The 26,788-nt window shown below is 42.5% G+C and overlaps 1 protein-coding gene across 5 annotated transcripts in view; it reads left to right on the top strand.

The window, feature by feature from the left end:
- The first annotated feature begins 461 nt into the window (after positions 1 to 461).
- Positions 462 to 26,788, top strand: part of TRABD (TraB domain containing) — a 34,794-nt gene continuing 8,467 nt past the window's right edge. Inside the window, exons 1-7 of one of the 5 annotated variants that reach the window (XM_057415759.1) lie at positions 462 to 481; positions 12,163 to 12,225; positions 14,159 to 14,237; positions 16,814 to 16,980; positions 17,968 to 18,108; positions 23,222 to 23,332; positions 24,684 to 24,823. In XM_057415759.1, the coding sequence (XP_057271742.1) occupies positions 14,174 to 14,237; positions 16,814 to 16,980; positions 17,968 to 18,108; positions 23,222 to 23,332; positions 24,684 to 24,823 (623 nt within the window). In that variant the 5' untranslated portion in view covers positions 462 to 481; positions 12,163 to 12,225; positions 14,159 to 14,173. Of the gene's footprint in view, positions 482 to 1,160; positions 1,375 to 12,162; positions 12,226 to 14,158; positions 14,238 to 16,542; positions 16,680 to 16,813; positions 16,981 to 17,967; positions 18,109 to 23,221; positions 23,333 to 24,683; positions 24,824 to 26,788 lie in introns of those variants that run through there. The other 4 variants (XM_057415758.1, XM_057415761.1, XM_057415760.1 and 1 more) reach the window with 4 other exon arrangements.

Raw genomic sequence — 26,788 nt, forward strand, 5'->3', positions numbered from 1 at the left:
TGATTTCTACATACCACATACTTCCCAATCCTAAACTAACTCTGGCTGTGAAGTACAGCCAGAGATAGTAAGAAAAGAACATAAAATGTGCCCTCAAATCTGTTCTAATGAAACTCTATTTAGGTAATAAACGTGTGCTCAGACTAAATGGGTGCTTTAGCCACACCGCCACTGAACTGTGACCTGTCAGAAACAGAACAGAGAAACACTCAAAGGGAAGGAGACAATTTCAGAAAATGATCAGTAGCTATAATAAACTCTTGACACACCTTTCTTGAAGTTTTCTTGACCAATAAAATGTGTCAGCCTAGTAATAGGAAGTATCATCAAATACCCCTTGTGCTTAAGCAGGTGGTGCAACACGTATCTCTCAGATTTCATGGATGAAACATTACCTATTATCCAGCTCAAGAGGAAAGAGAACAGACAGCACAGCAGCAGTAAGCAGAGCAGGACTGCATGGAGTGGAAGGCACCAACAGGTAGGCGCAGAGACGACACAGTTTGACCTCCCTGCGTTTTTCATATTCGACAGATCCACGACCAAGTCGTGTTTCCACACGGACAGCTCATGCAGTCCCACGCCTAAGGGGGTTCTTACCCCTTACACCTCTACACATTTCCACCCTGCTTGCAACAGTGGCTATGCAACGCCCAGCAGAGCAGGTACTTTATGATAGCAGCCACAATGGGAACAGCCCTGGAGAGCGCTCCAGAGTTAAAGTCCAGAACTTGAAGATCGGTACCGAACTAGACCTCCGATGCCCGCCGAGCCTGGCTTAGGCGTCAGGGAGGTCACTGCACTGCTTCGGCCGGCCTGGGAGCAGCAGCCTCAAAGGGAATGCTGCTCGACTCCCCGCCACAGGCTCCCGAGAGCGGCTGAAGGGGCTCGGTACCCGCTGCCAGCACCCCCGCGGCCCCCGCCTAGCCTTTCCCGTCTGGGGCTCCCGCAGAGACACCAGCAAACCCCGGGAGTCCCCTTCACTGCACAGACCCGACCGACCCCGTGGGCACGCACAGACACCGGGACACACAACTCCTGCCCTCTAATGCACTGCGCTAGGCGGCGCAAGGCAGCCAAGCGGGTGTACGGAGGGGAGGAGGCAAGCGGGATTCCACGGCTGCCGGGCCCCGCGGCCCATGCGAACGCCCGTGCGCCCTGGGAGCCGTAGTCCGCTGCGCCCGCTGCCCACCGTCGCTTCCGGGCCCCCCGGCAGCAGAGGACTACAAGGCCCAGGCTGCCCAGCGGCGCCGGTCCCGCCCCGTCCGTGAATGACTAGTGCAGCATGTTGGCCGGATAGCGTGCCCGGCCGCCGGAGATCCGTGGCGCTGCCGACGCCTTCTTCCGCAGCGCCGCCACCACCGAGCACGGCAAGTGAGCGAGGGGAGGCGGGGGAAAAGCCGGCCGCGGTGCCCGCTTCCTGCCGGGCCGTGGGGCCTTGGCGGTGCCATGTTAGGGCCAAGCCCGTGTGCGGCCAAGTGTGTGTTGCCGGGGGACTGTTGCGTTTCTCCCCGCGCCCAGAGACCCGCGGGAGGGGGTTTGCTGTGAGCGGCACTCCGTTCCCTCTTGCCGCCTTCCCTTCGCGTATGCCTCCTGCCCTTCCAGGTGCCGCCAGGCAGCGCCCGTTCGGGCGGGAGGCGGCCGGGATGTGGGCTGGGGCCGCCCGCTCTCGCCGCTGAACGCGCTCCCTGGGCCTTGCGCCTGTGGCAGGCGAACCGAGAGGGCTGCGGTCGGCGCCCCACAGCGCCGGCGGGGCAGAGCGGCCGCGGCCAGTCCGGCGCTGCCCCGCCGGTGAACCTGCTGGCGGCGAGGCTGAGGGGCCTCTCCGGGCCGGGGCGAGCTCTTCCTCGGTCTCGCAGCGGGGAGGCTGAGGCGTAAATCCCAGAACCGGCAGGGAAGGGGAAGCCGGAGGCCGCTGCCCGTCCCCTCTCCCCCGGAGCCCTGCGCGGAGGCTGGCGCTGCCGGCCCTCCAGCTCCGGGAGGGCACGGCACTGGGAAACGCGTCCGTCGGGGTGCGGCCCCCTGTGCGGTTACAGCAGCGCCCGCGCTTTCCGCTCGCTGCGTTAGGGCCGGTTCCTGGCGTGGGGGGTGATGGAGGTGGCAGCGGGGCGCGGGCAGAGCGCTGCGCGCTGTGCTGTGTTCGCGGTGGTTGGTGGTAAGAGCGTGGGGTTGGTTGCGATGGTGAGCGGAAGAACAGAAAAGTAGTTTTTCTCACTTCTTTTTTTGGTCTCTAAACAGTTGTGACTCTTCAGACGCCGCGTTGTGCATCACGTGCAATAAACTGTGAAATCAGGATTTTGATTTGAAAGCAGTTTTGATTAACCCAGGTCTCAAAAAGATCTCGTCCCATAACCTGTGCTGGGCTCTTGAGGGAAATACACCTACTGATGATCGTGTATGCGGGTATGCGCACAAAAAAAGTGTTTAATTTTTGCTGGCTTTCAGGGAGAAAGAGACTGTTATTATTTGGTCAAACTTTGCAGAAACTTGCAGCTGCTGAGTGGTTGCTGCTGGGCTGGAAAAGCAAGAGGATGTGCTTTAAAAAGTTAAATGCTGTTTTACATGTGTGGTGTTAGTAGGTTGTCCTAAGGAATATCAAAGGTGCCTGGAGTGGCCTCATTTCTCCATTTTGTAGAGATGTGTATCAGTGCTGTAGTGATGTGTATCAGCTGAACCTACTGTTCAGCTCAATTATGCACATATTCCTTCTTGGAAAGCTATCAGAGTAAAGAAAAAAACCTAAACTAAAAGATTTCAAAGGTTTCCCTGCTGTATTTTAGCAGGGAACAGATCTTATGCAGCAAAGGTAAACCACAAGTACGTTTAACTAGCCTAAACTAAGTGAGTTTATTAGGTACTGGATTATAGCTGTGGCTCTGGTTTGTGCCCTGTTCTTTGTGGCTTTTGGTAGACTTTCAGGTGTCAGTAACTTGAGTTGCTGATGGTAAATTTGTCGGCCATTGCAGTGTCTGGCACTCTTGTCTTAACTATAGACTGAGATATTGCTTAATTCAGTGCTAGGAGAGTTATGCATATTTTGCAGTGCATTCTTTCTTCCATATGGCAAAATATGGTGAAACATTGCTGCTGCTGGCACCACAGCTTGTGAGTAAAACACGGTGGTGTTGGCATCTTACTTGTGGGAGAGTCATCCAGTTGCTTTTTGTAAAAAAGCACTTTTCGGAAAGCATCTTCTTTTTCCATATTTGCTGCTGGGAAAATATGGGGAAAGAGATTTGGGGCAGTCTTAGAAAATGAAAAAATGAAAGCAGGCCGGAGCTAAGTGTGCTCCAGATTTAATGGGAGTGGTGCATAACTACAGCTGTCTGAAGCGATCCTGTATCACTTCAGTATCAGTGATACTTTGAGTATCACTTGCCAGGCAGGGTCAGGAGGAAGGAGGGATTCTGCAGCTCTCCTTGCCCTGCCAGGAAGTGACCAGGCTGGTTAGCAGCAGCGGGTGCCTGTCACAGAGGATTTACAATTAGTAGCATTATATTCTGTTGGTAATGGTTGTTACTAGATAAATATTTGCAAATAGGTTTCCAGTGTGAGTTATTTCTGAGGTGAGGCCTTCAATTACAGAAGGTTTTTGTAAAAGGCCATTCAAATTTGAGATGCTATAAACATGTTAGTTAATACTGTGGTTTTGCATTTGAACATAGAAACTCAAGTTTTTCCCTGCCTCCAAAATGAGTTGGGGCATATAACTTTAATATTAACTGCAGCTGATAGATTTGCATGAAAACATGCATGCACTCAGTGACCAGCTCTCTTCCTTTCCACCTCTTTTTCTTAAAAAAGTAGTAAAGGTAGCTAGAGGGGCTGTTTTCTCCTCCTGCCTCCTTCCTAGCCCTATCCTGCCTTTAGCTGATATGCTGTGCAGTTTGATTGAGATGCAGAGGCTTTGCATGTCCACACACAGCATTTAAGTGTCCTGATGACACCATGTACCAAGCTGTAGGAGAGACTACACTGGAGCTCTAGGGGTTCATGTTTTCATGTAGTTAATCCCTGCAGGCTGTCTGCAAAATAACCTTGTCTGTAAGGACAGGCAACGCTGGGCACATGTGTTGTGGGCTGTGTCTGTGCAGGAAGGGTGTGCACACTTGCAGGAGGGAGCAAGAGTCTGCACCACAGCTTAGCAGCAATACGAATGCTGATGAAGTTGAAGGTCTCCAGTCACCTGTGCAGTACATCTGGTTCCTGGTCCTGCCCAGGTAGGACACGTATCTGGTGTGTTGCACAACTGGGAGCCATCCTTTGGAAGGGTGATAAGACAGGTAGTTACAGGGTAACTGAGAAAGAAGGCCTGTGTGAGGAACCAGGATCAGGAGTTGTTGAGGGACTCTCTCATTTCTTTAGAGGGCAGCAGACAGGAATGGAAATAGGGATGAACTTTTGAGGGGAATACCTTTTTTTTAAACTACTGAGCTTGTCAGGTGCAGGGTGTTCCACACATTAAATGAGTGGTGCAGCTGGATGGAGTAGCATGCAGGACAACTTTCCTGGTTGGTATGCGTCTGTAGTACTGAATGGTCAGCGCTAACCTCTGGCTTCTGTGTCTGCAGGCCAGCAGGCTGGAATAGGCTTGCTTTCCTGGAGCTTTGTCTCTGTTAGCTCTGTCTTGAAACATGACCCTCTGTCTTCAGGTCCCTGCCACATCAGGGCTGTGTGTCTTTGCCTGCTGCCAGCATGTGCACCCGTGTAGTGTAACAATGTTTTCAGCTTCTGTGATGGCTGTATGATTTTCAGAAAGATCAGCTTGTTCCCTGCTACTGTCTGGAGGCTAGCAGTCAAAGGCGCAGGCAGAAGAGCACTGTAAATAATGCATTTGGCAGTTGGGCAGAATTTTGTCTTGCAAAATCCCAATTTTGCCATCATAAGGGTTGCATTTAAAAGTGTTCATAACAAAAGGAATGAATGCGAGTGTCTGCCAGTACTCCTGAGACCCGGCTTCTGCGTGTATCAGCAGACAGCCATTGACGCGTGGAATAATTGTGTATATGGAGTTCTGCAGCAATTCTGTGGACCACAGTCAGATATCTTACAAGCCAATAGTTAGTTGTCCATGGCAGAACTTCTCTACCCATCTCCTTTGCTGGCTGCTTGTAGGTAGTGAACAGATAGTAGCAAATCTTGCAGAACTCCATAGAAACTGTGTATGCAGCAGCTGTGTGCTCTTTTGCTGTTGCTCTACTTAGGAGTGTTTTGGAGAGGGTTACCCAGCATCAGAAGTATCATTTGGTTCATAGCTTTTAATGCCCTGGAGAGAGATGTGCTGAGTGGGTATCTTACCCCAAACTCCTGATCGCAGGAGAGTTGTAAAAGTATTTTGGTTCCAAATCATCCCTGAATTCATGTGATTTATGTTGAAATAAAATAGGAATGTGGCTTGGGTAGTTATGTAGGTTCTAAAACAGAGTGAGTTTCTGAGTAGCTGGCCTGACTTTGGGCCACATCACTTTGGTCTTTCTGTCCCATGTTTCTAAATTTAGCAACCTCTTTACAGCCTCTTAAAACGTAAGGATTTAGCCTGTTGTTTGTTCTCAATTCTGCTGTGTTAGCATCCTGATTCACCTCATGCTTACTCATTTCTTTTAGTATCCCTAATCAATGTAATAGCAATAATGTCAAAAACCAAAACATATATGAGAATGCCATCTTGTGTTCCACTGATAAAGGTGACTGTGCTCTCAGTGCATTGTTGTCGCAGGCCAGATATTCTCATGTTCCAACACCTCCTTTCTCACAAAATTAATTTAGTTGTCTGTGACTTCCAAAGTATGCAAATGAATGTTGGCTACAGAGTGTAGGTCCCTGAGTTTAGGCTGCATACATCAGCACAGTTTGTGTTGCAGGAACATCTTGCTGATGCTCACAGGGTAAAGAAAAAAGAAATATGTGTTTTGGAGTTTATGAACTTCTGAGTCATGAGAAACCAGAGCCACAATCTACAACTATCTGTGATCACAGAACCAGTTGCTCAGTTAAGTTTGAAAGGCGTGGGTTGTGTCAAAGAGATACGTGCAATATATAGAGTAGGTCACCTTGGTGAGGGTTTTGAAATATATTCCAATTTCTGAATTTGTGGCTGCTGCATTAATTGGCAGGTTTCAACTGATGCATCCTTCAGAGTATAAGCGGTCTGTCAGCAAAGGAGAGACACCATTTGGAGCTGGTTGTTTGTAAATACTTGTAAGGTTTCTGTGCAGAATCATGGAAGAAGCCTCATCAACCTTAAATACCATTGCAGAGGGCAGTGCTGAGACTTAAGTGAGTATCTGTTGATTTGATTTTTACCTTCTTGGAGGTTAAATGGTAGGCATGGAAGGTACTTTGTTAGGTATTCCAGACAATGGGTAAAAAATACAATGGTTTTTCAGTGGGAGAACAGTTGTGTCTTTAATTTTTTGAAGTACTAATATGCCTCTTCTGTTTACATAAAGTAAGTCCTGTTAATTGGTAAGTATGATATATGCTTATGCTGTGCCAGCTAAACTGAATAACCATTGCTAGAGAAATTGCAGGTTTAGAGTATTAAAGGAGCATGGCACATTTAGTGCATGTGGGTGTAAGTAAATTTTTATTGCTGCATCTCACACTGAGCAGACTGAGGCTGTATTCTGGCCAGGGATGCTGTTGCTGGAGTGCTGGGTCAGAAGGCTCATCACAAAATAGCTGTTTGTGTGTGCCTCTGGCTTACATACAGCATGGGTCAGTTCTGGTTCAGTTGTGGCATGACCTGTGTGAGCTGTTCTGTGTTCTCACAGGAGAACACCCACTTGATAATTAAAGACCTTGAATCAAATTCAGTCCTCAGCCTACTTCTTGTCCTTCCCACAATGACTCTAAAGGAACAAGGATGAGGTATGTTGGCAGGTACTGTGAGGAAGTGCTGTCTTGGGGAGGAGGTATGGAGAGATCTTCCAAAGGGCCAATGATTGAAAACAAAGGACAGTGCACATGGCAAAATTGAAATGCTTTGAAAGCTCCAGCAGCCTCCTGACTATTTGTTTAGATACCAGAGGTCAGGTTTCTAGATGTATTGAAGGATTCATTCACCTCAGTTCCTTATTTGTGAAAGACAGAAGTACATACAAACTTATCTCAGAGGCTGCATGGTTAAGACTCTGAGTATGACAGTTGTTTGAACCTTCTTCAACGCTAGTGAATATTGTAACTGTGGAAAGCAGTAATACATACACTCAGATCCGGGGGAGGGGTCAAGCACAAAAACTGACTTTCTGTTTCAATAAGAGGTGAAACAGTGTGACTCCTAGCTTCTTACTAGTTTTTCTGATGTGTGTGCAGCGCGTAGAAAATACGGAGCAATTAGTAGAACTTTATTTCTCTATTGCAGTGTCAACATGTTAAAGATAGCAAGTGCTGCTTCTAAATTTCTGTATAGCTCTGAAGGAAGAAAGCATTCAATAAAAGTATTTTTAAAGAACAGCTGAGTCTGTTTGATATAGGTATGGCATGAGAGCTTTTTTTGTTATTGATTCAACTGAATCACTCACTGTCTGAAGGAGTCAAATTTAAACAAGATAATAAAGGAAGAAGTTCAGCCATGCTGTAGGAGGATACCTGTCTACCCACTGTGGTGTGCTTGGATTTTCTCACTGAATCACCTTATTGAAATAAAACAAGAAAGGACATTTGTTCTTCAGTGGTAGCTCGTGTTCTAGTGCCTGTAACTTGCCTTGCTAGAACCCTTGACTTGTGAGTGTGCCTCTTGCGTCCTTAAGACGGCAAGCTCAGAGTTTCAGATGCCTAAATATGCAGCTAGAACTGAAACATTTTGGTCAGCTAAGACTACGCAGTGTGAAAAGTGAGCCAGTGGTTTATGAGAAGATTTCACCCAAAGAGGAAGCTCTGCTGAAACTGTTCTGCATTAGGAAAGCTGGAGGACTGATGTCAAATAGCACGGCAGGGAGGTTTTTCTCGCACTGCTTTTGTCAGCCACTGTGTAGGGTAAGCATTGCTAGAAGGTGTTGCACTTACCTGTGTGTTCCTTTCTGAATTTGTGTTGAGGGGAAGAGAATAATCCCCAAAGTGTAGGAGAAAAATATAGCCCCTTTTCCACAGTGCTGTTGTGGGTGTGAATGGTTGCCCTGCATGTGCTGTCAGGACAAGAAGACCTTGAAAGGAAATAGGTGAATATCAGTGAGATGAATAATGGCTAAATTTCAGGCTTGCAGTTCATTGGGTGGTCTCAGAAATTCCTGTTTGGTTGCCTAGGTATCTTGAGAGCTGGGGGAAGGGCTTCATTTGTTCATATGGGTACACATAAAGAACAATTTTTAATCACCCAGTAAATGGCAGGCTCCCTTAGACTAGCAAAGATGAAGCAAGAACAAGTATTCCACTTGATGAGGAAAAAGGTGATTGAATTGGGGACTGAATTGGGATTCAGTCATCAAGGAGTCCTTTCAAGAAAATTCCAGAGGCAGAACCTGCTCTTGCTGGATCATAAGGAGCCAGACTCCTTGTTTCTTCTCCAGGAATTTTCTTGGCAGCACTCTGGGCAGGAAGAGTGAACTCCGGATCAAGACAGTCTCCTGGCAGATAAGAGAACAGAAATACTTTCTAATCTCTGATCTTTATGAGTGCTTAGAAAGCTGTGTCTCCCAGTTTGCCTGAAAGAAATGCACTGTCATAGCCGAGATTTTCAGTATGCGATTTATCTCCTGAGGGCCTCTTGCATGCCTTTGATGTAGCTGGAGGAGAGGGATTTGATTGGTTTCGCATGTTTGGGCCAAGTTCCGTTGTAAGTAGGACTTGAGGTTATGAGATGTTGTGGTATATGTATAATGGAACACAGTAATTGTCTGAACAGCTTCTTTTGCCAATGGCTTTACAACTAGGGGCTGAATTTCCTTCTGTTCCCTGGCAGGTTCTGCTGACCTCTTTTTCACATGCACGTGTACCACCCCCTGTAATCTTCAGTAATCTTTGCAGTGCTCTGCATTTCATCTCAGAATGACAGAGACTCATCTCCCTGCCAAGTTTGTTTAAAATTCACCTAAGGTTTAGCAAGCACAAAGAAGCTCTGCCTTATTACCTTGTCTCATTTCTTTAGGAAGCTGAACTTTATTTAAATAAATAAATGCAAGGCTGAAAAAAAACAAGCTCTAACATATTTGGAAACGCTGTGATTCAAGTTGCCTCGATGCTTGTCAGGAATTGATCTAGATCAGCACCTTTTCTTGCTGTTGGATACAGTGAGAGGAAATGCGTACAGATTCTTATGCTTCGGTTCCTTTTATCTGTATAACAGCAAGTCATGTTCAGTCCTTCTTCAGAGGTTTCAGGATTACTATATCGAGTATCGTGGTTCTTCTGTGAATACACAGATGTACAGGATGGTGACTTTTCCACATGGATGAGCTTGATCTTCTTGGAGTCCAAGATATTTGACTAGTTCCCAGGATGTATGTACTTCTTCCTATGTTGTTGATGAGGATGCTGGCCAGCTGAGCAGCCAGCCTTGTCTTTACTCTGTTGACGTGTGTGTTTTGTGCTTTTTATCACTCACACTAAACAAGAGTTTGAACACATGCAGCTTTTCATGACAGTTGTTCAGCTGAGTTTGTTTACTGTTGGCAACCAGTTATAAGATATTCTTAATGTTAACTGAATAACTGGAATTCGTGGGCATGTTCAAAGAGGTGGGGGATTAAATCCAGAAACAAGTCGGCATGGGTAAACTTCATTGAAGATCTCTCTTGCTCCAATATCAGAAACGTCATTTGGGGAGAATGGGATGAGATTTTCTAAAATGTGACTTGGTGGAAAAGAAATCACTTGGTGCTTCTGTGTAGAAGTCTGTCCTTTAACTGAAACTTGCAGTTCGCTATTTTTAAGAGCATTCCCATAGATAAGAGACATGTTTTCAAACCCCAGCAGACATTCAGCAAGCTTACAACTTTGGTTTGTATTTAGGGCTAGTTGATGTACTGGCAGAAAAAACACTGGTATTTTGCACATAAAACAATTGAGAACCAAGCCCAGAGCTCAGCATCAGGGTACTGGCGTACCCCTGACTGATGCTGTAGTTAGACAAATATTTTCTCAGAGGCCAGTGTTGGCTTCAGCATCTCCAGTTCGTACTGTCACTTCAGTTCTGCTACTGCAGTTGTTCCTGCAGCAGTTTGTCTGAGCTTGTAATGCCTTGATAAGGTTATTTTTTAACCTGAATCTGCTTTCCAGTCTGGTTTACTGCACAAGTCAACAAATAGTTAAACCAGTTTGTCAGAGGCAGGAGAGGATGAAAACAGGTGTTGGATTCACTTAAGCACACAATGCCACCAGGCAGCTCCTGGTCAGGCTGGCTGAGGTGTTAGTGAGCTGCCAGGTCGCATTCAGGTTGCAGGTCTCAGAGCAAGGGTTTCCTTCTGCTGTGCTTATTTAGAGCTGTCCACACCACATGTAAAGCCTGGAAACACTGAAGCAGAAAAGAGCAGTTCAGCTTCATCTGCCATTTTAGCTTACTCACACATCCAAGTTCCCTTGACTTGACCCCTCAGAAAGCGGGAAGGCACGGTCCTGGTTTTGAATTATGCATCATAGCAAAACCAGTGGAGTCCTTTTGTTGCCTGTTTTTGAATAAACAGTTTGTTGCTGAACCTCTTGGAGTGTTTGCAGTGTGTAGTTCTTGTTTTAACAAGGTATTTAACCTGCAGCTTGGGAGCTGCATCTGTAGCTGATGCCTGCTTGGGTCATGAGGCTCTGTTGGGTTTTATGTGGATTTTGCTCCAAGGAGCCCACAGAAGCTACACTTCTGGCCACTCCATGTTTCTCTTGCCCAGCCTGCAGCTGTGATCTCCAGTTTGCTGGCTGGTCACTAGCAGTGGACAACTTCAAGGCATGAATTGCTGAAGTCCCTCCATACCTTCACACTTCCCATGCAAATGTTCTTTTTATAGAAAAGTATTTTAAGCAAAGCTAGAAAGCAAAACAACTCACTTGAAAACAAAGGCTAAAAACCAGGATGCAGAGTGTTGCATTTGGGGAAATGGGAGCTTTTGCCATCGTGTGCTGGACTATGCCAGCACCCAGCCAATTTGCCTCCAGCCTCCTGGGTGTAAGGCAGGAGCCTGACTTGGCCCTCCTCTCTTTGAAGCAGGGCAGCAAATGTGGTCAGGATTGATCTCCAGCCTAATAAAATCAAACAGACCTCACATGTGCTGTGAAACAGGTTAGAGGGAGGTAAGCCAAAGGACTGTAGTGAAGAAGCAGTGCTTTCTTGGAGTGCTTTGCTTTTAGTGGGATAGCAGTGAGAATAAGAAGACTGAGCACAAAGTCATGTGTTCAGCGTCTTGTGCAATCCCCTTGGAGTACCATCAAAGTCAAATCACACCACTCTACCACCTTCAGGGAGAGCTTCTGGACTTGAACAATATGAGTGGAAGAAGGTCTATTAAAATCGGGAGATGGAAACCATTAAGCATTTGAAACCACACTTCCCAGGGTTTTTCACACAGTCATAATCCTGCTGATGTTCTGACCCTGGCATATTTGTAAATATATACATAATAACATGATGCAGATCAAATAACAATGTGTGTGGCTCTCTAGTTGCGTATTAAGACTGCAACTGCTCTCCTATTCCTTGGAGCAGTGAAATCCTGTAAATGTGGAAGATTCCTAAAATTTGCCAAAAAATTGTCTTGCTGTAGTTTGTTTGGACAAGACAGCACTATTAATGTAGTAGAGCAAGTTTTTTGCTGTTGCTGAAACCTTTTTGGCAGCCATCTTGTATCTTCTATTACTTACAAGCTATCTGGAAGGAAAAGGCATTTTTGTAGAATCTGAGACAGCAAAAGCACAAATTCTGAGTTCCCATGAAATCCACCCGTGTTTATCAAGAGATGCGCAGTGTGTGTGAGACCAGGACTATGCTCTTGATTTAGAGCCAACTCAAGAACTGGGTTGAAACAGGCTAATTATATCCTATTGTTGGGGGGGTGGGGTGGTTAACAGCAGCAGAGTTGACAAGGTGGCGTTTTTGCATCTTCAGTTTGCTGCTTTTAGTACTTCAGCTTTCATTAAGATCGTAGAGACATTACTGGCTCTCCCCCCATCCCCTACAGTTCTTAAACAAATATTCTGAGTTATAAATTTTTAATACTCTTCCATTCCTTTTACTTCTTGCAGTTCTTGTGTGATTGGTGAAAATAAGCCTACGCTGCAGGGATACAAGAGGAGCAACAGCCTGAGGTATGGCTTGGAGCTGAAGTTTGTTTTTCAGTACAACTGCAGGGACAGTTGAGACTCTCAATCAGCCAGGTTCTTCCACTCATCCTCAGGGAAAGCCTGCGAAGTCTGAGGGCTGAGACCACCCGTGTGAGACCCCTTTTAAAATGGGGTGGGGGGCTAAAGTGCTATTTTTTTTGCCACATTTAGGTTCTTCCTTGTCTCCTTTCACATCCGTGTATTTCAAAACCTTTTTGTGGTGAAGCTCAGGAATGTTTCATTATGAGCCAAAAGAATGCTGGTTCCTGTGTCAAGTTAATTAAAAAATGAAGAAAGGAACAGCAGACTTAATGTGGTGCTTAGTGCTTTTCCCACTGCGATGTTGTTGTGATGACAAAGCCAGCATAAGTGACAGGATTAATTCCATATGTTACAGATGGATACATTTTTCCAAAATATTTTTGTGACTAGAGTTACGTATGCAAGCAGTAAAGTCAAGCCATATGTTGTGATCAAAAGCTGAGCTGGTGTTAAATTATATTTGTGAATGTAATTGCAATTTGCAGTATAATTGCAGTTTGCAGTTGTCACTGAACAGACTTCTGCGTTGTAGTGAATGGGTAATATGTGACTGTGAATGTTTTAAACTTTGCACTGTAAAGCTGTTGTACTTTTTGGTCTTACTCTGTGAAATGTGTGGTAAGTTTTGCCTTGCCTTCAGTGGGTCCAAGGTAAGACACCAGGAGTTATTGTCTGAAAATTACTGTTTGACGTAATGGAATGCAAGAAGAAATTAATTGCTCTTATTGAAAGCTTTTAACAGTTGGATGTTCTATGTACAGTCCTGTTTTAAATCTCACCAGGTTAAGTACAAAGTAAATAAACCAGTCATTCTAGCTCAAAATCTGACATCCTTCAGGAAAGCTTGGCTGCTTGCTTGCTGACTCATTAATACTGACTTTCATTTGGAAAGCACTTGAATGATGGTAGATTCACATCCTGTCTAACTTTTTGACTTAATGTGTTCAAGAATTCCAGATTCTCCCAATGATCATCCTGATTCAACTTTGAATTAATATTGCTGCCTAAAGACAGTTTATAGTTGAGCTTTCCCTGATTCTTAACTCTCTTCTGCATTAATCCTGCCTTTTTGACATGAATGACATAGTCTGAATGACTGGGATTGTTTGAGTTCTATGCATGGGTTTTAAAGCCTGCCTGTTAGTTAAAAATAAGAAAAGTTTTGTTAGCCAATGACCTGACTCATGTACTTCTAGTGATAATATTTAATATTAATCCCAAGTCAGGCCTTGAGAATCTTTTAAATTTCTGTCTGATGCTTCAGAGAGCAAAACTAGGCAGATGCTTTGCATCCTTTTGACTTTGATTTCTGATATATGTAAAGCCAACATACCCATTAACTTTAAGTTGGGTGTGTGTATTGTAAATATTCCAAGAGAATAAAATACTTGAGCAGACTCTTCTAGAATGGATGTGTGTATTCTTGTGAGAACTTATTAACTTTGTCAGACTCCTGGCAGACTAATGCTTACTGATAGTTGAGTCAAGTATGCCATCTTATAAATGGCGATGGTGTTATAATAATCAGTGCACATTTTGGCTTCCAACACAGAAATATACTACTGTAGTAGTGTTAGAGATAAACTCGTTCTTTTTATTCTAGAATCAGATTTTGGTTTTTAATGCCATGCCAGGTATAAATATTATCTTCTAAAATAGGCATGTAATAGTTTTTAATATGTTATTCCTCATGCTTATCCAGCTAGGAGAAAAACAGTTGTAAAACCACAAATGTTTTGAACTGTTCACACTGCTTAAATTATTTACTTGCTTGAATATTATACGTAGGCTCAAATTGAGCAGACTCACAAGGGGAAAGATGTATTAAAGCATTTCATTATAATTCCCAGCCTCTTTTTGAATTTGTTTCATACAGGCTGCTGCAGATCCAATGTCTTCCTCTGATGCACCAGAAGATGGCCCAAAGGAAACATCAAGTGTATCGCAGAATATCAGTATGTTTCTGGTTTGACTGGGGAGGGTGTATCACGTTGGAAGTTTATTAAACTGAACATCCATGCCTTTTCCTTTCCTAATAAGGATGTGGCTGTTGGCACACAAGGGAGATGTGGGTGAGGTCATATCTGACTTAATCTGTTCTTGATTTGTGGAAAAGCCCAGTTGCGTAAACCAAATTTGGAAAGAGCAATAACATATCAATTGTCAGTTTGCTGCTCCCCTGCTCTCAAAAGGAAGTAAATGGCTTGTGATTTAATAGATCTATTTGGCTATTGTTTTAAGCTCAGTTTTTGCTCTCTAAGCCAGAGATGTATAAGTATGTATTTCCTTAAACATTCTGGCATTTAGTGTTGTGATGTTGAATAACTTGTTCCAAGTGGAATATTTTCCCCTTGCTAGCATGATATTTTGATATGAAAGCCAAGCCTTCAGGAATAGAAGTATTATTCCAGCCAAAACTGTCTTGTGAAGCCCAGGAAGAGCATCAGTCCTTACCTTTTAGTGGCAAGGATCAGATAATGACAGACAGTCCTTTCTCAGGAGGAGAAAAATCTAAAGCTTCTTAAGATTTGCTTTATGTTTTGTGACACGCTGTTGTCATGTTAATGCACATGGTGCTCATTATGAACAATAGGAACATTTAGATTGTGCTTTCTGGCAAATACTAAGCTCTGAACCACCTTAGGGTGAATTAGTTGGTAACAGCAACATTGCTGTAATGTTGAAGTTGCTCAATAATCCCTAAGGACTGCAGCTTTCAGAAATAACAATCATGGGAGCAAACAGAACCTTGACTAAAGCGATGGGAAAACCATTCAGACCTAAAGAAGCAGATTAATTTTTTTATGCTGCTTTTTACTCCAGATATGGAAGTTGGTTTAATAAAAAACATAGCTGCTCCTGAGAATGTTTTCTTTGATTATGTCAAGGAATGATAACATCTGGTACTGCACTGATACAGCAGTTTTTCTTCACATGAAACATTATTCAGTCCAGTTCTGAATATATGTATGAGGTGTGAAGCCCTGAAAATGAATAGAGATTAAATCCTTTAAGGGTTACTGAATACATAGAAACCACTTTCAACTGTCGGAATCTGAGCTATAAATGGTCTTAGGCTAGGAGAGTATTTGGAGAAGGTATTGTGCACACTTCCCATTTTTTATATTCTTCCTTAGATATCTACTTTTGACCATTGTGGGGGGAGGATATTTGCTTAGGTAGATTTCGGTTGATCTACTATGGCTACTTTTATGATTATGTGACTGAGAGCTACAAATGCAGCAGCTCTACCTCTTCTTGCTTTTACCATAAGTTCTCCCCAACCCTTCCTTAGGAGCATGGTCTTAGATCAGACCATACTGACTGCAGCACACCATATTCTTGGGTATTGATCATGAAGTAGTAGGCTACTAAAATGCTAACTAAGAAGGGTGTTGGAGGGTGGCTTTTGTTTTGTGGTTTTTTGTTTGGGTTTGTGTTGGTTTTGACATGAAATCTTAAGATGAGTATTTGTGGGACAGATCTGGGGCCAGAGCCACACAGTTAAACCTGATGCATTAAGTGAATTGTATGGTAGGAGGCTGTAATTTATGTGCATCTTTGACATCCTGCCTGCAAACTGTTCACTAACCTTTATTTTTTCACTGGGATTATGATCTTATTCCAGGCTTCTGGACCACTTGAGACCTCTGCTAACTTGTGCAGCAGCTTGCCAGAGAGAGAGAGTTGGTTGGAAACAAAACTCTTGATGGCTTTTTTTTTTCTCCCTAAGATTCGTTACAGCTTAAAGATGATTTACTGAAAGTTATTGTATTTCCCATTGATGCAGAAATGAAGCTCTTCTATCTCAGTTAATGAGGCTTTAACGAGCAATTGTAATGGACATGATAGCTCTTCCTATTTGCCATGGCAAGCTTGACATAGATGGGCTAAACTCCTGTTGTACTATTCCATTGTAAATAGTTCATTGTTAAAAGTAGAGAAGAATGATTGGTTTCCTGACGTGAATACCTCTTAAGGTTTAATTGTCGATTGTATACTGATCCATGGTGTGTTAATCACAGAAAAGGCTAAGACTGGTACTGTAGGTATCCTATATGTGCCAATATGTGCAGGTGACTTTACCAGCACATTCACACCAGTGTACTTGTGTTGCTCTTTTATACAGGTAAAATCCCAAAAGGGAATGCTTTTGTTCTAGAATTTAAAAAATGCTCTTCTTTTTTTTTTTTCCTTCAATTTAGTGTATACCTTTTCTAAGTATTCTTTGCTTCTCTGTCCACCTCACCTGCCACACAGCTTCTCTCTTTCCCTTACTGAACTGCGTGGACAACCTGTCCCAGTGTCCACAGGGTAGGAAACCTGGACTGAGACCCATGCTTGGAGGCAGCCTCTCCAGTGGTGGCACTCTCAATGATGTAGCCTCAGAATTGAATGTAAGATTACAGTGGTAAATCAATGGCCTTTTAGCTCTGCTCTGCTGTTCAGTGGTGACATTTTTTTCTGTTTTACTTACTTGCACTTTATAGTCAAGTGTGCTTTTCTTTTCTGCTTTTCTTTACATTTATAGCTGATGCAGATGCATTTAAAATTCTCCTGGAGATGAAGATTAAGAAGAGGCAGAAAAAGCCTACTTTACCAAGCACTGTGACTGAGCTTGATGCTGAGGATGGTTCCAAAGTATATGTGGTTGGAACAGCCCACTTTAGTGACAGCAGCAAAAAGGATGTAGTGAAGGTAAATACTAGGTGGGAGCCCTTTGGCAGGATGTTTATAATGTTGTCAATTTAGCATTAGGTAGAAGGCAGTCCAGCTTTGACTTGGTTCTGTGCTGTAACCTCCAGACTCTGTTCTTTCTTATTAGCTGTTGGAGGGCTAACAGCGCTGTGGCATGAGCTAGGAGGCAGACACATTACCTTAATTTTTTGATGCAATACATTGCTTTCCCATCTCAAATATTTTTATTTGTCCTTAAATAATGCAGTTACAGTGCCAGTGTAACAAGTAGAAGTCTGGCTAGGGAACTTACATTGCCTGTTGCGTTATAGCATCACGTCGCACTGACAGTGCATACTGTGGTTGTTGTAATAGTTGCTGTGCTGGGGACATGCTGTGAGAAAATGCAAAGCCTAGCACACAGGCTGTAGTTTACAGCGTTTCTCCGCTTGGGGTGTGTAATACTAAGCTGTAAAACCATGCCATCCCAAATTTGGATTCCATTCTCAAGATGCAAATAGTTCTGAAGCTCTAGTGAAAGTAGGAACTAGTTCATACTCTACCTCATGCAAAGTCTGCAATTTAGAGAGGCTTTGTTTTCCAGGAGCTAGAGGGGGAGGAATATTGGGCCAGAATCATTAACCCTAGTTCTTATAAAGCTTATTTTAACTCAAATTGCAAATAATTGCGGAGTATGGTCAAAGGAACTTTGTGAATGTAGAATGTTTAACATCAAGTTTTAATTTCCTCCTCCCCTGCATAATGTATTCTGCACCTCCCTGTCCCGAAATGTCAGTATGTAAGCATTTCACTGTTATCCTCCTTAAAATATTTCTCAATATATAGTTACTTGGGGAACTCTTATTTACTCTTTCACTGTTCTTTTAATTGAAAATAATTACTGGAATGTGCTTTTTATTAAGTCCCTTTTCTCACGGAAGTGTTGATATTAGCTGCATTTCTTTTTAATCCTTCCTAAACTGGTGTAAATAAATTCATCTTTTTCAGACAATACAAGACGTGCAGCCTGATGTAGTTGTGGTGGAACTGTGCCAGTACAGAGTTTCGATGTTAAAGATGGATGAGAAGACATTACTAAAAGAAGCCAAAGAAATAAATCTGGAAAAACTTCAACAAGCTATAAAGCAGGTATGAGTCCCACAGAGAGAACTAAGGGTTTCTGCTAAGAATAATTTGTCAAGCTGCAACCAAAACCAGTGTTACCATTAGCTAGGAACCTAATACTATTGACTGAGGTGAGAGTACCATTACAGTGGCAAAGTTAGATTTAGTATTTTTCTTTTCAGGAGGAATATTGAGGGCTTCTGTTCCACAGTGGGGTGGTTTGGACAGTTGTTGACCTCACCAGGAATCCTCCTGGGTTTAACAGTTACTCCGTTTGTAGGATGCAAGTCTAATTTCATAATTGTAATGCTCTGCTAATATATTAAATATTATTACTCTGGCAATCTCTGTCTGTATCACAGCTGTTTAGGGATCACTTAATTTTAGTATTGTCTGTTGCGATCTGTTTAGCTGCTTTCCTTTGTCATCCTAGTGCATTGTTCTTTTGAATTCTCATCCACTTGTCTTTTGGGTAGTTTCTAATTGATAGTAGCCCTTGAGGGAGGTTTCTGAAAAATCTGGGCTGAAAGTGGGATTCTGTTCATGTTATAGCTACTCCGGCAGTTTGGTGCCATCTGGGATGTGTGTGCAAAACAAGTACTGTCCTGCATTTTTTCAGTTTCACCCAGTTAGCTTGTATTTAAGTAATTTTAAGCTAGGCACAGTGAAACAGCACAAAGGTGACTTAAAAATGACAGGACATTTGATTAGAACGGCAGTATGTGGTCAATAGTAAAGAGAGGTTCCAGTGTCCAGCTGAATGAACAGATTAATAGATTATTATTTGGCTGTATGGTAATTATATATTGGAATTGTTTTATAAATTGGGGAATTTGTAGGATTGCACCCCTCACAAGACTATCATCTGCATCCATACAGAAGCACTTGTAGTGGCTGGGGGATAGTCTACTGTGTGTATAGTGTCTTAGTGCAGGCTTTCTGACTCACAGGCAGTAATGTGTCTTTCCTGTTTTCCTTATGTCCGGTTAAAGGAAAGGACATTGCAAAACACTTGCATATTGCATGAATTACTGCATCTCTTTATTTTGGGTAAGGTGAATTGTTGTGATGCATGTAGCCAAAAGAATGCGTGCTCACAATGACCAGAGCAGCATAGCTGGGGATCTTCTGACCTCGTCAACAGGCACAGAAGCCTATTTTTAATATCAAAGCTAAATGCAACAATTTTTGCTGTGCTTCTTTGTTAAAAGCAAAAGGGCAATTAAAATCAAACAGCAGACTTTGTGGTGTAAATTTGTGTTGGCAGCTTTGTAATTATCACTTCCTACTAGGGCTTGAAGTGATCTTGTGTGCAGACTGTAGGCTTTAGACTGTGTTGGCTTCAAAGCCAGAGAGTAACATGAAGGTCCTTCCTATTGTTACAGCTTAATCTTAACTTTTGTTACCATGTATAATGCAAATAATAACATTTGGTCATTGCACCTTCTAAATAATGTATCTATAGTCTCAACCCAGCCTTACTGCTTTGATTCAGTATCAGTATGGGTTATATAGGGAGAACCAGGAAAAAGAGTCCAACTGTCTCATGTTAAATGATTGTGTCTGGTAAAAATCAAGCCAGCTGGTAGGTTGCTTGCTCATGCTTCAGTTGTCTTCTCATTGGAACATGCATTCAGGCCCAAAAGCTACACCAAAAGTCAAAATTACTTGCAACTTTCATCCTTGAGTATCAAGTGAGGAAAACTGTCTCATTATAATCACTTGTATAAAACTTATGTAAAAGCAGTAAAATTGCATTTCATCAGTCTTAATTGGAAACTGAGCAGAATGTTAACATGCAACTATTATGCGCTCACAATGGGTCACTGGTACTCACAGCTTACCAAGTAACTGTTGCAGGTTAAAAACAGCCTTCTTCCTCCAGGCCCTCCTTGAATTTCAAAACCCTTATAGTTGTTTGCAGAGAACTACCTGCTTGCTTTCATTAAGCAAAGCAACACAGTGCAGGCTGGTATCTGGCTCAGATGTGAATTACCTGAAGATACACAGTAACAATTGGCTTAAACCAAACTGGTGAGACAGGTTTTGTCTTACGTTCTCCCCTGTCTCACTGTTTCCACTGTCCCTTCAGTGACCATACCACATGTTAATCTGAACAGGGCTTGCTTTTTAGCTGCGTCATGTCCCTCTGTGGCTGTGTGATTGCTAGTCCTGACATAAGAGGAGTTGAGAAACTTTCTTCTGGGGCAGAAGAGAAAGTGGCCTGGTGGCAGCAAAATCTTAGCTTAGCCTCACTTTTTTAACCTACTCTTTTAGGCTGAAGTTACCTGTGCAAGAATATATTGTTATATTGTATGTAACTTTTTTAATGCTTCTGGCCAGTTAAAAAGGTCTCAATTTGCACAGTGTAATACAGCCCTCTATGTTTAAATAACCTGCAGGATTGTCTTATTTAGTAAGATGGATATGGTATGAATCAGTAGATGACTGGTACATTCACGTGGACAGGAGCAGGCTGCTGTCACTTGTTACTTCACTTGCACTTTAAAGTCAAACCTCCAGTGCACTTGAAGCAGTAGAAAACCAGTTCAGGCTCCAGGTGGCAAGCCTGTGTTTGTATAGGGCTGTGTCCAGGGGAATTAGGGTTTTTAAAAGAAGAAATCCAGAGGACTAAAATTCAGATGGTTTGTTTCTGTCCACAGTTATGCAGTTACTGCTGGATCTGTGACGTGTTATACAGTTAAAGAGTAGCCCCACGGCCTCCTTCTTTGGCTGTGTTCCCATATGTAGTGTAAGCATTTCTCTGCTGAGTCTGCTTCAGAAGCCCTTTGGCAGCTGCCAATAACAGATGTTTGGGGAAAGGCCTTAGAACCTGCAGTTGTAATTTGCCTGGGTATTCCTCTCTCTTCCTGTCCTTTTCACTCTCTCCATGCTAGTCATGATGTCTGATAGATTGCATCTTCCTCAGACATCCTTTCCCAAGCCTCATGAGTATTTAATATGTTTAATCTCTTCTCATATGTTTGGTATTTCTTTGCACATTTTCTAGTTCAGGTATCTTGTTTTCAAGACAGCTGTTCGCTAAAGGTTGTACAGCAGCCCATTGATACTGAGATTTTTATTTTGTTCTTTTTCTGGTAATCCCTCTTTTTATTCTTGCTTTTTGACTGCTATTGAACACTGGGCTGATAAAATTGAATTGGTATTTCACATTCTCTCTCTTGTGTGCTAACAGCTCTGCATCCCTCTGCCTGTGTAGTTAAGTTTTTTCTTACTTGTGCTTGCTTTGGTTTATGGCTGTTGCATCTAGCTTGTGAAACTATTGCCAGCCACTCATATTTAATGTTCTTTTGTGATCACCTTTCCTTTATCTGACATGGAATAATCTGATATCAGTAAAAACCTCATTTACTGTCTTGCTCCTGTTGTTTTTTGTACATTTTGCTCTTTATCCCCTGACACTATCTGTCTGGCCAGTTGTTGCTGGTTTCTGCATAGGCTGCTTGTCACCTTTTATCTCTTTGATGCTGAGCAAATACGGCAGGCACTGAGATCCATGCAGGTTGAACACAGATAACTGGGACACACTTCAAAGATGCATTCCTCTGTTAGCCAGCAGCATGAATCTTTCTGTCGCTGTGTAGAAATGAAACTTCAAATACATCAGTCCTGAAGGGGAGAGCAGCCAGCAGATACCCTCAGGCTGCATTATCCCAGTTTTCTTTGTGGGCATCTTTTCTGAACTTTTGGAAACCCTTGTCCCCCAGGCTTTGGAACTGTATCTCAAGGATGCTGAAAACCCTTTATCTTGCTGCCCTTTCTTCCTCATCTCTCCCCAGGAGCCCAGTGCCCTGTTTTTCTGCCATGCTTGCTAGTTTGTAGCATGACAAAACAGATAATCAACTGGTTTTGAAAATAGGCCCTCTTTTGCCAGCTCTGGTCCTCTGTGGCTCTTCAGTCCATTTAATTGTAGAAACCGCCTATAGCCTTTGGAGAGGTCACACAATTATCAGATGTGGCACAGGGTGGGTCATTTGAGTGTGGCCCTAAATGCAATGAATGGAGACCAGGACCTTCCTCTGGTAACTTCAAGCACTTATATTAATTTAGGCTATCCTTTAGGCTATCCTTTGTAACCTCATTTTTGGTTATGTGAAGCTTGTAATACAGCAGGAAATGAGCCTTTAGTGAGGGAGGGGGGAATGCCTCTACTGGTAGTGGCGTGGGCTGATGCTAAATTGGAGCAGATATGTAACTAAGGTACAGGTTTCACTCTGGGACAGCTAACACTCACCCACCAGGTCTTAGTTGTAAAAATAACTGGTTGAGAACAGCCAGAGCTGGACAGAAGGAACAGCTATGAATGGGTATTTTTTTTTTTTTTTTTTTTTTTTTGGTAAAAGGATGGGGAAGGGAAATTCTGCATAAGTATATTTGAGGTTTCCTTTTCTTCTTAGAAAGAAGAATCCTTATTTTAGATCTTTGTTCAGAAAGTTATAGACTGTGCAAGGAGGGGCCTTCAGTCTGCTTGTTGGGAGTGAGTCACACTTGGGATTGTGAGGCTTTTGCAAAGGTGTTATGTGCTGAAGCCATGCATTGTTGTTTCTTGCCCAATGTGAGATTCTGTTTCTGTGTCAGTTAACCTAACTGGTCCTCAGCCTATTTTTTCCCAGGGTTGTGGAAGTGTTTATAATTAGACCATTAGCTATTTCCCTTTCAGTATCTATAGAACATGACATTCACTCTACAGCCAGTGCAATATACTCCTGTGTTTGGGGTGGTTTTTTGTAACCAGATGGATCAAGAACAGTTAAATGCACAGTATGGGCTTTTTGACCTTTCAGTTATTCAGATGCTTTCTTCGGGCAAGTAAAGTAAATATAGACTGCCTGCCCTCCTTTATTTTCTTAACTCTGCCATGCATTTTTGTTGAAAGTGAGAATACCTTGGCCACACTGAAGTGAAAAGCTACTTCACAACTGATACAAAAATTGATATAAGAGCTGGTACTGATCACTGAATTGGCTCCAAAAGACAGCTTCAGTGCTGCTTCTTCACTAAGATAATTGATAAGGATTTTTCGTGACTGTGAGCAGTGTATTCTGCTTAGAAATCCACACAGCTTGTTAATTTATTTTTTTAAGTTATAATAATGTTTTTCTCCCTCTTCCGCCAGAATGGAGTCATGTCTGGATTGATGCAAATGCTGCTTCTGAAGGTCTCTGCTCACATCACAGAACAGCTGGGAATGGCCCCAGGAGGAGAATTCAGGGAGGCTTTCAAAGAGGTGCGAACTTGAAATGGTTTTTCTGAGGTTAAGGTATTGGCCTTTTGCCCCCAGAGTTGAACTAAATAAAACCAATTTTTAGTGACTGGAAAGGAGCACTCTGGCCATGCTTGTGCTGAAGCCTGTGAAGGTCTAAGAATTAGTTTCGGCTTCAAAGTGTACTTGAAAGTACAGATGTTTGTAGCCCTAAGTGGCATGAAAGAAACTCCACAAAGGCTTCAGATGATAAGGGTTTTTTCTGATGGTATTTCTGGTGGCTTTTGTGTCTATTTCATTAATAATTTATTGCTTCTTGTTCCTGCTAAATAACTGGTTTTGAATTCTGGATATGGATCCTGATCCTGCTGTTGGTTGTGTCAGGATTTCAGGTTGTGAAAACCAGCTCTAAAGCATTAATGGGATCTAACACATTCATCTAGAAAGATTGTTAGGGAAATGAAGTATGTGACTCTTCTGCTAGTCACATCTGGTCTGTTAACATTCCCTTTTAATGTACTGCCAGCTCTGATACTGGGAAGTAAACAGCTGAACTTCTGCTGTGTATCACAGCTACTCTGTTGTTTGTTTTTTTTTGTCAGGGTGTCCTGAGGCACTATTTCTCCTCTATGTATCCACCTTGCAGAATGGAGCTTGCTATTTTTTAAGTTACATATTAGTAAGGAAATCTGAGATAACATAGTTGTTAACAAATCTGAAATTATTTGGTTGGTTTATCTGTAACAAAAAGAGAACTATTTCAAGGCTTAGTTTCCTGAGCTTTCCAGGCCACAGTGAAACATTTAAGTGGGAAAGAAAAAAATACATCTATATTAGCTCTGTCCTGTTCTGAAGTGGTTGTTCGATATTTTTAAACAAGCATGCATAGGGAAGAGCTTTCTATAAATTCTGTACTGAGCTAAAATTTGTCAGTCTGGGCTACAGTGAAGTCTCACCTCACATTGTTGTGTGGTATCTGACATCAGTTCTTCTTTCATAAGCTCCTTATTGAATATATTTTACCATGAGAAACTGATAGGTTACTGATCCTGACAAATCCTAAGTAAAAGCAAAATGACCACAGTTGTTGTTAGACTTTATTCAGACCCAGACAGATACTGAGCCCCTTCTGTTTAGCTTTGGTCATAAGCAGAAGCTTTATGCGTAGGTGAAATTAACCTAAAGAGGGTGGCATTACAACTTAATGTTGTTACTGTAATACCTACTGCATCTTGTAGCAGTATTTTAGAAACTTTACTGCAAGACCAAAACGTGTTTTGGATGTTGAAATATGACGCTACTTGCCATTTATTTTAAGTTACCTTGTATAGAACAATATAACAAACATTCTCTTAATTTGTATCTTCTTTTTCAGGCCAGTAAAGTACCTTTCTGTAAATTCCATCTTGGAGACCGGCCCATCCCTGTTACATTTAAGAGAGCAATTGCTGCACTTTCTTTCTGGCAAAAAGTCAAGCTTGCCTGGGGCCTTTGCTTCTTGTCTGACCCAATCAGGTATGAATAAGCATCCCATATGTTAATTGTGGTGAATTGCTCAGCTCTTCAGTTTGACTTCAAGTACAAGCTGGAAGTCTTTGGTACCCAGCCTGCTGCAATTAAACTTGAAGTTAATGAGAAGGTACCCAGCCTGCTGCAATAAACCATATTTTCTGAAAAGAAAGCTGGCTTTCTGGTCCTGTTCCTGCTCTTTAATTGCTTTTTGGTACGTTATTGCCAGGTAAAGTGAAAGATTTAGTGCTGGAGAATTCCTAATGTGCTTAAGAAAAACCTTTTTTAAGCTTTTATGTATTTATTTATTTTTATTTATTTCTATGCTGAAAATAATCCTTCCTACTACTGTGTGTGAATATTGTAAATAGAAGAGAGTCGGGCCTTGGTATGCTGATTTATACCTCCTTAAGATTTCCAAAGGGCTTGGGCCTGTTGTGCTAATTGACGTGTAGATCAGGGCAGCATGAGAGCTGAATCTGCTGCCTGAGCAGATGTTTTGTTTGGAACAAGAGAAAACGTTTAAATTTATGAACAACATGTGGACTGTTAGTGATTATTGCCTTTATAAAGGCATATTGTTAGGAACATTTGCCTTACAGTAATATTTCCCAGACAGCTCTTCTCTTTCTTAGTTTGGTTTCCCTGCCCTTTAGAGACATCCCTGCACTAAGTTTGCTTCCTCTTCCCACAAGGTGTGTGTAACTTGCTTGAACTGGGTGAGAACATATGCACAGCTGTTCTAAATTCAGTCTGTTCCTACCAGACTTGCAGTGGTGGGAGGCTTGCCAGAAATGTATCCTCTGAATCTCAGTGCCTCTGTCATGCCCTGTGACTTCAACTTTGCTGTACTCAGGAAATGATCCATGGCTTTTCTTATAGGCGTATAAAATTGGTCCAGGGCTCAAGCTGTAGTTGTATAAATCAAACCTGCTGTTTTTCTGTACTTAATTGTCATTTCCTGTAAATATTTGCTTTTACAATAATTTGTAAAATGAGTTTTACTTTTTGCACATGAACTGTAGTTATGGCTTGAAAGAGAGTAAGTTTTCTTACTAATCTAATACCAGCATGAAACTGTTTGCAGGCTTTTGGGGGGGCATTGAAGGATATATTTCTCTATGGCTTCTTGCATTCTTTTATCCATCCTAAGAACATTTTGGTTTTCAACTGGAATATCAAGATAATTATAGTATATGCACACTAGCTTCCCACTGAAGTTTGGCCATAATCTCAGTTGTTGTCATACAATTGATTGATCTGCTACGTTGATTTTTACAAATAAACGTGGGTAGAGGTTGAAAAGAAAAAGTGGTTATAACTGGGGAGTTGTTGGGTGTAGGTGTTGTGCACCCAGCCATCAATGTGAGATTCTATGGAAAATGGAGTAATAATTCAACATCAGTTTTTTTTGTTGCCCTGGTGACATTTGTAGTGTTCTTTTGATCTTGGAAACCAAAGAAAGCGTATTCGACATCATTCTTCAGTAGACAAGAGATGTGAAAACAGATGATTCTATTGCCACAAACTATGACTGTACTACAGCTGTGGGTGCAAACAGAAGGTTAACAGCACCTATAAAAATAAAAAAGCTCATTACATTTGTTCCTGCAGCTTCTATTTATTTTCTGCCTATTTCCTATTCTTCTGTTCAGGTAATTGATTTACAACTTTGACTTCCTTGCTGAAGACCTGTGATTGACACTAGGAACCTGCAGAACTCTTTCCATCCCCTCAGACTCCCTTAGGCTGTGCTTTTTTTGTTCCTTAAATACAGCTTCTGTGTGTTCAGTGATGAGATCTGCTTCCTCCAGAGGGTTCTATGTTGGCTCTTCTAAGCTTACTAATATATACTGAAAGTGGGGCACCACAATAACAGGGTCCTTTGAAGCCCTGGTGCTTTGCTCAGTTGAGTTGTCAGCTTTTAAACTGGGAAGGGTGAAAATCCAGTTGAACTGGCTAGAGGCAAGT

This window comes from Pezoporus wallicus, unplaced genomic scaffold, assembly GCF_028554395.1.
Source record: "Pezoporus wallicus isolate ANWC-B61680 ecotype Strahan unplaced genomic scaffold, APGP_CSIRO_Pwel_v1 contig_6966, whole genome shotgun sequence".
Taxonomy (NCBI): Eukaryota; Metazoa; Chordata; class Aves; order Psittaciformes; family Psittacidae; genus Pezoporus; species Pezoporus wallicus.